Here is a 14,074-nt window from a genome sequence, read left to right as displayed (position 1 = left end):
AAGGAGACAATTACATTAGAAACAATTCAGAAAAGGTTCACTCAGCTGGTTCCAGGAATGAAGGGGATTATCTTAAAGTTGGGCCCAATACCCATTGGTGTTTAGATGAATGGGCGGTGATCTGACTGAAATAACTTGGCAGTATAGATATTGAGATATGTGAGATACCAGTAAACTGAGATTAAGAGAAATTTGCTGAGGGCCTATAGAATTCTCTTCCCAGAGAGCATCGGAATTTATTCAAGGCAGAGTTAAAACAGATTTTTGATCCACAAGGGAGTCAACGGAAATGGGGGAGTTGAACAGGTAGGAACATGGAATTGAGGCCACCAACAAATCAGCCATGATCTTATTGGACAGCAGAGCAGGCTGAATGGCCTACTCTTGTGTTTGTGACCTGCTTCATTAAAGCTAAGTATTTGAAACAGTTGCCTTGGCCTGAAGCTCTAGAATTCCCTCCTTAACCTTCACCATTTCGGTCTCTCTCTCCTTCCTCCGAAAGATGCTCTTTGAGACCTACTAGTTTGATCAAGACTTTGGCCACCTGTCTCATATGGCTCAGACGTCTAATTTAGCCTGACAAATGCTTTGGGTTATGTTAAAAGGTGTTGTATAAATGCAGTGTCGTATTAATTTAATTGAAAAAATAAACTGAGCGAGGAGAACACAAGTGAATTCTCAAGTGCTGGGATCTCATTATCTGGAGTTTTTGTTCGTACAATATATTGCTTATTGATGTAACGTGGTGCTCCTTAATTATCTAGTATGGTTTTCTCCATTAACTTTGAGATGACTTGATATATTAGCATGGATTCAGGATTGGTTAACGGACAGAAGAGGAGTAACTAGTGGTGTACCACAAACTAATGCTTGGGCCTTGGCTTACAATCCAATTCAATGATGTAAAGTGAAAAGGCTGAGTAATGTATCCAGGTTTGCTGATGAAAAAGTGAGGTGAGAAAATAAACAGAGGAGGATACAAAGAGGCTGCATTGAGATACAACAGCAGGCAAGAATGTGGCGGACAGAATAGAACATGAGGTTATCCATTTTGGCAGGAAAAATTGAATGGCAGAATTTATTTACTTTAAATGCTGGGAAGCTGGGAAACATCAGTACTCAGAGGGACCAGAGTGTCCTTGTGCACAAATCACAAAGTTGACAATCAGACACAGCAAGTGTTAAGCCTTTATTACAAAGAGATTAAAGCACAAGGGTAAAGATGTCTTACAAGTATATAGAAATTTGGCAAGGCCTCAGCTTGAGTACTGTGCACAGTGTTGGTCTCTTTACCCAATGGGAAGGTGGAGTTGAGGTAGGAGATCAGCCCATGTTCTTACCGAATGATGGAACATGCCCAAGAGGGCCAAGTGGCCTCCTCCAGCTCCCATTAATGCTCTTAAAATTACTTACCATTGACTGGGACATTGTTGCTGAGGTAATCTGCCATCAAACTCTTGAGTGCCCGTTTGTGGGGCAACCCCAAGGAATGTGGGAACACGACAGATATGTCAATGACCATGCTGTGTATAAGCTGGAAAGAAAAACATTTTAATGAGAAAGGGCAAAACATGTCTCTCTGGACGAAGAAAAGCTCTAGCACAAACTTTTTACTCAACATTAATTCACATTATTATACTTTCACCATGTAAAGGCACCTCTAACATTCGCCTACATTAGATGGATAACAGAATAATCTGCACCTAACTAGTTAAGGCAGTGTCCAGTAAATGAAGTGGACATGCTGTGCTGAGGGACTGGCAGAGACAGGATTCACAGCTGGGAACAATATCCCAATAGAAAGCATCAGCAAGGAATATAATGTGAAAGAGAGAGTTGTTTTTCAACCTCCCTGAATATTCCATATTGTTCTCCATGCTGATACAAGCTTAAACAGTTCATCACCCCAACCAGACTTTTTGGAACGTCCATCTTCAATCTCCACAGTTCAATAGGACATGCCAGAAAGAATGTTCCCAATGGTGAGAGGAGTCCAGAACAAAGGGTCACAGTTTGAATATAAGGGGTAAACCTTTAAGAACTGGGGTGAGGTAACTGTGGAATTTACTCCCACAGAATCTCACTGAGGCCAAAACATTGTGTGATTTCAAGAAGAAATTAGATATAGCTCCTGGGGCTAAAGGGCTCAAGGGATATGGGGGAGGGGGAAAGGATATTGAATTCAATGATCAGCCATGATCAAAATGAATGGTGGAGCAGGCTCAAAGGGCCTACTGCTGCGTTTAGTTTCTATGTTTCTGTCAAATCCCAATGCTTCCCCTCCATCAAACATTTCTTTTCAAAAGAAAAGTACCGCAGATGCCGGACATTGGAAATAAAGAGAAAATGCTGGACAAGCTCAGCAGATCTGGCAGCACCTGTGGAGAGGGAAACAGAGTTTCTGGGGTCATACTGGACTCAAAACATCAACTCGGTCTCTTCACCGATGCAGCCAGAAGGGGGTCTCCAGCATTCTGTTTTTAAGCAATGCAGAGCCCTCCTCCTCAACCCAACTATCCAGCCTTTGCATGTTTATTACAAGGTATCTGTACACGGCCCAGCAGTGCCACGCTGGCATTGTTCATCTTTCATAGCCTACTGATCATATTGAACAGGGGATTGGCATAGTGGCAATGTCACTGGACTAGTCATCCAATTCCCTGGGGACACTGGTTCAAATGCCACCACTTTGGAATTTTGGTTGAATTTACAAATGTGGAATATAAAAACAAGCCTCTGATTGGTGACCATGAAACTATCAATTGTTGTAAAAACCCATCTGGTTTACCAATGTCCTTTAGGGAAGGAAATCTGCCGTCCTTACCTAGTCATGTCTACATGTGACTGCAGACCCACAGCAATATGGTTGTCTCTTAACTGCCCTCTGCAATGGCCAAGAAAAGGCATTTAAAGATGGGCAGCGAATGCTGGTCTTGCCAACAGCACCCACACCCCATAAAATAGTAGAAACCCTCCCTCTTTACAGAAGCATTGTTTCTCTGCAACCTCCTTCAATCTTAATAATCTACTTACTCCTTTGTTTCTTTAATATCTTCAATACTTTGTCCTATTGCCCATGAGATATCCAAGAAACCCTCTCTTCTCTAAGACCAAGATCTTTAACCCATTATGCATTAACTACAGCTGTGTTGACAATTCCCCCTTCATTCCTTTTTAAATAATTCTACTGAAAGATTTTCCCATCTTTCACCTTCAGTGCTGAAGGACTCTTACCAAATATCAATCTGTTTGTTCTCTTCATTAGATACTCCCTGACTTGTGTCTTCAGTTTGAGTAGTTTCAATCTTTTTCATAATGAGCCTCACACCTGCTCACCTCTAATTTAGCCAAACTCACTCAGGATGCTTGTGCAGGAGCTGGGTAATTATCACATTGATATGTTGGACAAAGACACCCTGCTGTAGACTGTGGGAGTTTTGATCTACAAATCAGTTTCCATATGTATGCTGGTGACACTCAGCTGTCCACCACCTCCACCTTTCTTGACCCTCTCTAATCTGGCACAAAGCTCATTCAACATCCAGCAGTGAGCAGCAATTGCCTCCAATAAATATTGGGAAGAGTGAAGTTATTGTTTGTGCCCACATCACACATACTCCCCCTGGTAACTGTCCGAACCAGATGGCTCATAACTCAGGGTCAAATGTGACAGCAAGGTTGAGCTTCAGACCACATACCTACATCACAACTACCATCTATTTCCGTCTTCATATCATCTGCTCTGTTCCTGCCTCAACTCATCCACTGCAAAGTTCCTCATACTCACAAATTTGATTGAGTTTTTTGAAGGGGTAACCAAGAAGGTAGATGAGGGCAGTGCAGTTGATGTTGTCTACATGGACTTAAGGAAGGCCTTTGACAAGGTACCACATGGTAGGTTGTTGCACAAGGTTAAATCTCACAGGATCCAGGGTGAGGTATCTAAATGGATACAAAATTGGCTTCTTGACAGAAGCCAGAGGATGGTTGTAGAGGGTTTTTTTCAAACTGGAGGCCTGTGACCAGCTGTGTGCCTCAGGGATCAGTGCTGGGTCCACTGTTATTTGTCATTTATATTAATGATTTGGATGAGAATATAGGAGGCATGGTTAGTAAGTTTGCAGATGACACCAAGATTGGTGGCATAGTGGACAGTGAAGAAAGTTATTTTTGATTGCAACGGGATCTTGATCAATTGGGCCAGTTGGCTGAAGAATGGCAGATGGAGTTTAATTTAGATAAATGCGAGGCAATGCATTTTGGTAGATTGAACCAGGGCAGGACTTATTCAGTTAATGGTAGGACGTTGGGGAGAGTTACAGAACAAAGAGATCTAGGGGTACATGTTCATAGCTCCTTGAAAGTGGAGTCACAGGTGCGCAGAGTGGTGAAGAAGGCATTCGGCATGCTTGGTTTCATCGGTTAGAACATTGAATACAGGAATTGGGATGTCTTGAAGTTGTACAAGACATTGGTAAGGCCACACTTGGAATACTGTGTACAGTTCTGGTCATCCTATTATAGAAAGGATATTATTAAACTGGAGCAAGTGCAGAAGAGATTTACTAGGATGCTACTGGGACTTGATGGTTTGGGTTATAAAGGAGAGGCTGGATAGACTGGGACTCTTTTCCCTGGAGCGTAGGAGACTGAGGGGTGACCTTATAGAGGTCTATAAAATAATGAGGGGCACAGATCAGCTAGATAGTCAATATCTTTTCCCAAAAGTAGGGGAGTCTAAAACTAGAGGGCATAGGTTTAAGGTGAGGGGGAGAGATACAAAAGGGTATAGAGGGGCAATTTTTTCACACAGAGGGTGGTGAGTGTCAGGAACAAGCTGCCAGAGGTAGTAGTAGAGGCGGGTACAATGTTGTATTTTAAAAAGCATTTAGATAGTTACATGGGTACGATGGGTATAGAGGGATATGGGCCAAATGCAGGCAATTGGGATTAGCTTAGGGGTTTAAAAAAAAAGGGCGGCATGGACAAGTTGGGCCGAAGGGCCTGTTTCCATGCTGTAAACCTCTGACTCCCATTTATTACTTCTGGACTGATTACTCAAACGTTCTCTGTGCTAAGATGTCCATCAATATACTCCTCCTGGTACATGTTGCATGGTTGTGGCATGCAAAGGGAGCAGGGATAATAACAATTGTTAGCAGCACTTAACAAGACTATTAGTTCACTTTCCATAAACTTAAACCTATCCAAAACCACACTCAATCTATCGTTTACCACATCCTATTCATCCATCAGCTCTGTGCTTACTGACATGACTCAATTTTAACATTTTCATTCTGCTCATCAAATTCTTCACCACCTCAACCCTTGTTATCTGTGTTCAGAACAGAACGTTCATATCTCCCAAAGCACTTTCCTGATTTAGAAACATAGAAACATAGAAAAACTACAGCACAAACAGGCCCTTCGGCCCCACAAGTTGTGCCGAACATATCCCTACCTTCTAGGCCTACCTATAACCCTCCATCCTATCAAGTCCCATGTACTCATCCAAGAGTCTCTTAAAAGCCCCTATTGAGTTTGCCTCCACCACCACTGATGGCAGCCGATTCCACTCGCCCACCACCCTCTGAGAAAAACATACCCCTAACATTTCCCCTGTACCTACACCCCAGCACCTTAAAACTGTGTCCTCTCGTAGCAGCCATTTCAGCCCTGGGAAAAAGCCTCAGAGAGTCCACCCGATCTATGCCTCTCAACATCTTATATACCTCTATTAGGTCTCCTCTCATCCTACATCTCTCCAAGGAGAAAAGACCGAGCTCCCTCAGCCTATCCTCATAAGGCATGCCACTCAATCCAGGCAACATCCTTGTAAATCTCCTCTGCACCCTTTCAATCTTTTCCACATCCTCCCTGTAATGAGGCGACCAGAACTGAGCACAGTACTCCAAGTGGGGTCTGACGAGGGTCTTATATAGCTACATCATTATCCCCGGACTTCTAAACTCAATCCCTCGATTGATAAAGGCCAGCACACCATACACCTTCTTAACCACCTCCTCCACCTACGGGGCCGATTTTAGAGTCCTATGGACCCGGACCCCAAGGTCCTTCTGATCCTCTACACTGCTAAGAGTCTTTCCCTTTATATTGTACTCCTTCATCCTATTTGACCTGCCAAAATGGACCACTACGCATTTATCTGGGTTGAAGTCCATCTGCCACTTCTCCGCCCAGTCTTGCATCCGATCTATGTCCCTCTGTAACTTCTGACATCCCTCCAGACTATCCACAACCCCACCAACCTTCGTGTCGTCGGCAAACTTACCAACCCATCCCTCTGCTTCCTCATCCAGGTCATTTATGAAAATGACAAACAGCAGGGGTCCCAGAACAGATCCCTGGGGCACACCACTGGTGACCAACCTCCATTTAGAAAAAGACCCATCTATACACACTCTCTGGTGAGAGCGGTGGTGAATCACACCACCGCTGGCAGCCATCCCTTCAGCTGCCTGCACCCTTAACTTTAAACCTCTGCATCTCTTTTCTTTAAAACATTCCTTAAAATCCACCTCTGAACAAGCTTTCTGTCATCTGTCCTCATATGTCCACACATGGTTCAGAGTCCAACTTTGTTGGATTACATCAAGAGGCATTATATAAATGTAAGTAGTTGTACATAGCTGAGCTCTACCTGACAAAGCATTCAAATCCCGACAATAATGTACCTTTGAACATAAAACCCATCCCCAAGTACAGACAGCATATAAGCAAACGAAAGTATTGTACTCTCCAATGCTCATAGTAAAAAAACAGCACTGACGGTAAATTAAATTTCAGCTGAGCAAGTAACTTTGACATCAACAACAACTTTGGTAGGGTCTTATGACCCTGCTGTGTGCCTGCTTTCATTAACCATTAAATATAGTAATTTTATTCTCCCAGGGCACCATAAAGATGATTTCATTCATCAAGATAAGTGAGCTATCAGGCCACGAGTTAATTAGCGCTCAGCTCCAGCTAAAGCCAAAGTATGCTCGTGAAATCTGACCATTATCTTCAGACTCTCAAGTCTATAAGAGGCCTTTACTCACTGCTTTGCATTTTGTTTTGGAGATTCTCTGGAAAATACCTACTCCAAGGTATTTGATAATACCTGTAATACCCACCGGAGTTCACATTGAATCCGATTAACTAAATCTCCGAATGCCCAGAGCTAGATTACTAAATGCTTACAGTTTATTGCAGATGCAGTGTGGTTAAAAATAAACTCTCTTTTCTAAATTTGGCCGTGGCATGCAGTTTCTGATAAAGATGCATAAAATACAGCCATGATCATGTTCACATGTTGAAAAATTTCAAACTGCTCATTGAGAGAAGATAATGATAAAGTCAAGGCTTAAACTAGCTAGAAGTGGTTTTTAAAATACACAAACTATTTTGTCAATGGCAGCAAATCCCCAACATGCAGATCGTTCACAACCAACACAACTCAAACTGGTCACAACTCAGGGAGGATACTAGTTAAGAAAATCCATTACCTCCACCCAATTATACCCAACATGGCAATGAGTCTATGAAAACAAAACTAAGAGTGCTCAACCATATTAAAGAAAGTTTACCACAGAAACTAAAAAGGGACAGTAGATCACCAGGACCGTTGCTCACGAGCGCAGTGTCTTTCTGAAGCAGAGAACTGACCAAGTTGTATGGAAATGTCAACTCAAATAAATTTAGTCCTCCCAGCCCATGTGGAATGGTTATGCTGGGAACCTGTTGGAAGCAGGAACAATAACATCACCCTTAAATAAGAACTGGGTGCAAATTTACAAGATCCAACGAAAAGGGTGAAAAACAAAAAATCATCCTTCTACTTAGAAAGTGCAATAAGGGTCACTTTCTAGTTGATGGGAGTTTAAATTCTTTAATCTATGTCATTGACCTGTCTATATAGGTAGACAAATGTAAATTCACACTTTACATAGTTTAACAATGTTGTTTAACAAGGTATTTTCAGTTTAAGCTTTCGGTGCATTATTGGATGGAGAAGTTTAGCCCACTGCGTCATCCAAGATTATCTATTCAGGCCTCTGATAAGGAAACAGAGGTCCAATGCCAGCACCTTTGATCCACGGCTAGTTTCTCTTTATTCTCACTACAGAATATGGGTTACATCAGCAGCACTCACCAACTTGAATTGGATTTGGGGTTTTTTTGACAAAGAAGCCGATTAAAAACTTTCAAAAATTAATGCAAAATGTGCTTCAATTTCTGGATTTAATAACAGGAATGCTGAACCCTGCGAGTTAGAGGCCACAGATCTTCATTCAATGAGAGCTTACATTTTAGCCTGCAAGAAACTAAGCTAAATGAAAGAAGGCAAGTTATGGTTCTCCGTGGTGATTATACTAAAACAATATAGTCCTTTTTTTTTTTAAATTGACAAACCTTGCTTTGGTTGGCGAGACAGGGATTTGAAGCTACTTCACCACCATCTCCTGTTCCTAAGCTAAAGAAGTAGAGGCCTTCTTCAATCTACATAAAGTAGTCCATTTGGAAAAAGGTCACTCAACAGATGGCAAAGGATTAGCAACTGCCCCAGCATTTGAATTCACTTCATTTGGACATGGACTGTTGCGGTTTCATTGACGGTTATGGTATTCGCAAAGAATTTCTGATTTCTTTGACAGAATTAACAGTTTAGTACGTTCAAGCTCAGATATTTCTGAATACTGCACTAGGAAAAGCAGTCTAAAAACACAACGCAGGATAAGAAAGAAGTTAATCATTTGAGAACTGTAAGGTGGAATCAATGGATGGGAGGCCAGGGAATGAAAAGTTTTAATAGGTAAAAATAATTAAAATACATATGTTTGCTTCCATGGTGTAGGCTTAGTCAGGACTGATTGTCCAGACATTACTGCGGATTAAATGATATCATTCCCGCTTTATAGAAAACAGGGCTATTTCCCCACATGCAATATGTCTAAAAGATGCTGCTTAGGCAATGTTTCATCAGAGCAAAATCTTAAACATCTCTGGAAACTATTGGATTACAGCAGATAGCAGGTTTCACAGGGTAGATACGGGTGGTGTATCATACTCTAACTACTCAGACTGTAGCAAAGCTCTAGCTCTCCAGAAAATACTGGCACATCTTGGAAAGCATTTTTTAAAAAAAATCAACAATATTGGACAGGTTTTTAAATTTTGCTCAAAAAGCCATTTAAGTTCTTCAATTTCCCTGCAATTGAAAGACTCTTACCTTGAGTGCAAGCAAGTCTTTGTCCAAACTATGGCCAATCAAAATGGTATCAGCACTAAGCATGCCCAGTAACGCAGACTGAACATCGGAGGTCGTTGTTTTTGCATCCATCAAGTCCTCTCGAGTCACACCAGAAAATCTGTAAATTGGAAGTTTAAAACTAATCAGGGACAAACTATAAAGACTCTTGTTAACTGAAAGGAGCTGGTGTTTTGTTTAAGAAAAGCAAGAGTTCAATTGGTGCATTCAACACGGTGTGTACAGGAATGAGGAAAGTTTAAAGTAAAGTTTTGAAGTTTATTTATTAGTCACAAGTAAGGCTTACATTAACACTGCAATGAAGTTACTGTGAAAATCCCCCAGTCGCCTCATTCCAACATCTGTTCGGTACAGAGGGGGAAACTTAGCATGGCCAATCCACCCAACCAGCACATCTTTGGACCGTAGGAGGAAACCTATGCAGACACAGGGAGAACGTGCAGACTCTGCACAGAGTGACCCTCTCTGGAATCTAACCTGGGTCCCTGGCACTGTGAGGCAGCTGTGCCACCCTGATGTGTAGATAGGATGAGTTTTTCTACGAACATGACCATTCTTTGTTAATAATTTATAGTTTCATTATACAAATGCTGAGGAATCATCCCATGTTAACATTGTTAATTTGTATCAAGCACAGTAGTGTCTCAAATATGGCTGTCCAAAAACAGGACTGTGCTATCCATCAATTTTAACTGAAACATTTAAACCTACCTGGACAATTTGGCTAGGTGCTGCATTTACACGATGTGGGAGCCTGACAAATTATCTGCTTTGCGTGCCAGTCTATTCCTGTACCCAGAGTGATCCTTGACCCTACCCAACATGACATGAACTACCCAAACCGCAGTACCCGAAATCCAGCAAGACCTCAGTCCTGAGGTTATCGATTTTGAGACATTGAACCCTTATTTTAATCTTTTCTCGTTTTATTCTGCCAATACATTTGTCATCATTCTTGTTTTTGAAAATACAAATATTTCTCAGTCAGCTCAATTCTTCAAGAACGCTTTTGGGAGCAACGTTGACTTTAAAACAAAATAAAAAACACTCATCTGGCATTTTTGGATATTTCCCCTTCACATATTAAAACAGGAATATCAGTGATTTACAAAAATGATGCTTACCTGGTATTGTAATCAATCACTTCATTTTCAGGTTTAACAAACACATCATAGACCACTTTGAGATTGGCGTTGATCACACTTACACGAGACAGCTCTCCTCCTTGTTTAGTGTAGCACTGAAACAAGGAGAGAGACAGATGGAAGTTCAGAGTACAACCAATCACTTTGGGTCAATTCTATCCTTGAAGAATGCAGGCATTAGCACTTTACAGAAGGACTCCGCCATTTGGCCCTTTCCAGCCTGTGCCACTGTTTAACACGATCACAGCTGATCTTCCTCCACTCCACCTTCTATCCCCATATCCATCAATTCCATTGGCAGATAAACATCTTTTGATCTCTGCCTATAGATAGTGAAGTGCCAGTCCCACTTGGTGCAAGGGTACAGAGTCCATCACTAGCACCTTAACTGCTGCCCCGCTTCATTGGAAACTCAGCTTAGGTTCAAAACAACTCTCTTTACAAACAGACTGGTTCAGCCAGTAGCCAAGGAGGAGGAAATGGATTTTTTAGTTACTGTTTCGATGACTTCAGTTTTACTTAATACTTAAACATGAAAATTTGCAATTCTTTGAAGACTGAATGTTGAGAAAACAAATTGGATCGTACTAGGCAATGAACGAGTGGAACCAAACTTCAGTCTAGATGCTGAAGCTCAGCCCTTGCTTCCAGATGATGTTGTCAAGATCCAACGTGTTGGTGAGGTGAAGGACAACGCGAGAAAGAATAGTTGAGGGATTCTAAGGATGACAGCAAGAGAAGCTATTGGTAGAACTGTTCTAGCTAAAAATCAGATTGGCAAAAATGGAAATAGAGACATCAAGCCAGAGAGGGTGATAGTGACAGCTTATGTCAAAATCAGAGAAGCCAAGGAGGAATAATGCATTGTGGGCACAGTCAACAAATGTGTTGTGGGAGCAGTGAGCATGGATGGATCTGGAATGTGACAAGTTAAGGCATTGGAGCGAAGCCTAAAAACAATGCGGGAGGAGGCCAATCAGCCCATCAAACTGCCTGCACCAACGATCCCACCCAGGCCCTATTCATGTAACCCCATGGATTTTACCCTGCTAATCCCCCTGACAATAAGGGGCAATTTAGCATGGCCAATCCACTTAACCTGCACATCTTTGGAGTGTGTGAGGAAACCCATGCAGACACGGGGAGAATGCCCAAACCACCACACAGACAGACAGTCACCCATGGCTGGAATTGAACCCAGTCCCTGGTGCTGTGAGGCATGATGTGGAGATGCCGGCGTTGGACTGGGGTAAACACAGTAAGAGGTTTAACAACACCAGTTTAAAGTCCAACAGGTTTATTTGGTAGCAAAAGCCACACAAGCTTTCGGAGCTCTTAGCCCCTTCTTCAGGTGATTCAACAGTGCTAACCACTGTGCTGCCCTTATATTACTGCCAGTTACCTATGGTCATTATCAGCTTTAGTGTCTAATTGATCCAAGTATTGAGCTACGTGACAACAGAAAAAAGGTGAAAATAATGTTTGAGGGGCATCGATGTTCACTTACCATTTCAGAGCTCACTGCATAAACACCAGGATTCCCATCAAGTGGGAGCAGTTTAAGGAAAGTCTTCACAAAACCATCAAGGTTTTCTTTTCGAATGTAGACATGTAACTACACAAAGGACAACTGATAATTAATACCAAATGCTCAGAAATAAAATTCCATTTTATATAGTGCTCTGGACCAAGAAACACAGATTAGATCAGTCTGAGTGAATGAAGCTGCTTCAGCACAAAAACTTATCCTACAAAACATGCCCATACTCTGTTCATTCAACATCAACAATAAACTTCCAGATCCTCAACATCAATCACACAAAAGATGATGATATTATCCCCTTGCAGCCCAGTGGTTCAAGATAATAAGGTGCAAGGTACAAAACTCTGTTTTGGGTAGCCTCAGGTTGAAGGTTGGGAAGGGTGACGGGTGCTGGTCAGTGGAACGGTCAAGTATGGAAGTAACAAAGGGGCTTCAGCAACAGGTGGGCAGAGGCAGGGGCAGAGATGAACAGTGTAATGGGAGGTGGAGGTGGAGGTAGACAGTCTTAGTGATGGCATCAAGGTTGGCCCGAAGCTCAGTCAGATAAGAAACAAAAGGTTGTGAGCACGTTTAATCTAAGACAGTGAGTAGACAGGGGGATGGAGTCAGTGGTGAAGGAATGGAGTTTGTGATGAAGGCTGGAGACAATGGCTTTGGCCTTCCCAATGTTTTAATCATTGGGAGGAGGATATTTCAACTCATCCAAGACTGGATGCCAAACAAGCAAATAGTCTGAAAACAGAGGGAGTGGAGAGATTGAGAATAGTAAATGGTGAGGCAAGGTGTATACTCCCCAATGAAATATCCATAGCTACCTCCAAAATCTGGGAAATCATAGAAGTTAAAGTTAATTTATTAGTCACATCTAAGGCTTACATTAACACGGCAATGAAGTTACTGTGAAATTCCCCAAGTCGCTGCACTCCGGCACCCATTTGGGTCAATGCACCTAACCAGCACGTCTTTCAGAATGTGGGAGGAAACCGTAGCACCCGGAGGAAACCCACAGACACGGGAAGAACGTGCAAACTCCACACAGACAGTGACCCAAGCTGGGAATTGAACCCAGGTCTCTGACCCTGTGAAGCAGCAGTGCTAACCACTGTGCTACCTCATTCTTGAGAGAGAGAGAAAAAAAACAAATTCTGCTCTAAACCAGCTTGCTCTTTGGATTTGTTGGGACTTGTTTTCATACCTTAGCAACCTGACATCCAACCGAGCTCAAAGATCCTCCACAGCAACTGTATCGTGCATCCCAGCTGCCCGACACTGGAATTAAAACAACGCATTGTTAGGACAAAATCACAACTTTTTTTTTGGCAGGTTTTGTATTCTAGAAACAGCAACTGGACATTGGAATGGAGACTTCACTCAGCATCATTACAACACAACTCCAGGATGGAAGACTTCACTATATCGGGAGAATGTTAGTTAATATTGTATAGGAGGAAATAAAGAAATCGAGGATTAAAAGTAACTTGGGAGGTTTGTAGAATGCTGGTCTCAGTAATAATAAGGAGGAGATTTGGAAGAGAGGCAGAAGATGATTGGCAATTAACGTCAAGGAACTTTAAATACAGACGGAGTTGGTCAAGAGGGGTGGGATCACCCAGAGAGAGAAGTGAACCATTATGGAAGTAAATGAGGAAATAGCAGAGATGTTGACTACCACAACACGGAGGAGAGTTGTGGAAAGAATTAGCAGAGGCACTAATCAGCTTTCCAAACATCTTCACCCAACCTTCTACACAACTGTCCAATTAACCAGCACTTTGGAAAAGGATGCGATAGATATTCACCTTTCAGAGTTGAAAAGGATTTTAGTCCGAGAACTGGGCTGGTTTTAATGGAATTTAATTTATAAAGACACATTTTCTGTGCCTCGGGAGTTTTTAAAAACTAGAAAAGGCAGATATGACAGGCAGGAAGAGAAGGGAAAGAAAGTTCTAAGATAACAGTGAACGCACAAAAAATTTAAACAGATCATGTAAACAACCTTCACAGCAGAAAAATAGAGTGAAAGTTGCAAGATTAAGAAATCCAAATTTTTGAAAGTAGTTAAGTGTGTTGCAATTGTAGTGAGCACAGTGGGAGAACAAAGCTACAACTTAAATG

General features: G+C 42.0%; 1 protein-coding gene across 1 annotated transcript in view; it reads right to left on the bottom strand.

Annotated features, from left to right (window-relative positions):
- The window catches only part of LOC144495234 (RNA exonuclease 1 homolog), a 32,318-nt gene that overhangs the window by 2,417 nt on the left and 15,827 nt on the right, over positions 1–14,074 (bottom strand). The window contains exons 9-13 of the mRNA XM_078215302.1: positions 13,155–13,228; positions 11,924–12,031; positions 10,396–10,511; positions 9,233–9,371; positions 1,414–1,534 (exon numbers count right to left, since the gene is read on the bottom strand). Of these exons, the coding sequence (XP_078071428.1) occupies positions 1,414–1,534; positions 9,233–9,371; positions 10,396–10,511; positions 11,924–12,031; positions 13,155–13,228 (558 nt within the window). The remainder of the gene's footprint in view (positions 1–1,413; positions 1,535–9,232; positions 9,372–10,395; positions 10,512–11,923; positions 12,032–13,154; positions 13,229–14,074) is intronic.

This window comes from Mustelus asterias, chromosome 6 (genome assembly GCF_964213995.1).
Source record: "Mustelus asterias chromosome 6, sMusAst1.hap1.1, whole genome shotgun sequence".
In the NCBI taxonomy this organism is placed as follows: Eukaryota; Metazoa; Chordata; class Chondrichthyes; order Carcharhiniformes; family Triakidae; genus Mustelus; species Mustelus asterias.
The sequence above is the reverse complement of the archived record's forward strand: the minus strand, read 5'-3'. Positions and strand labels throughout refer to the sequence as shown.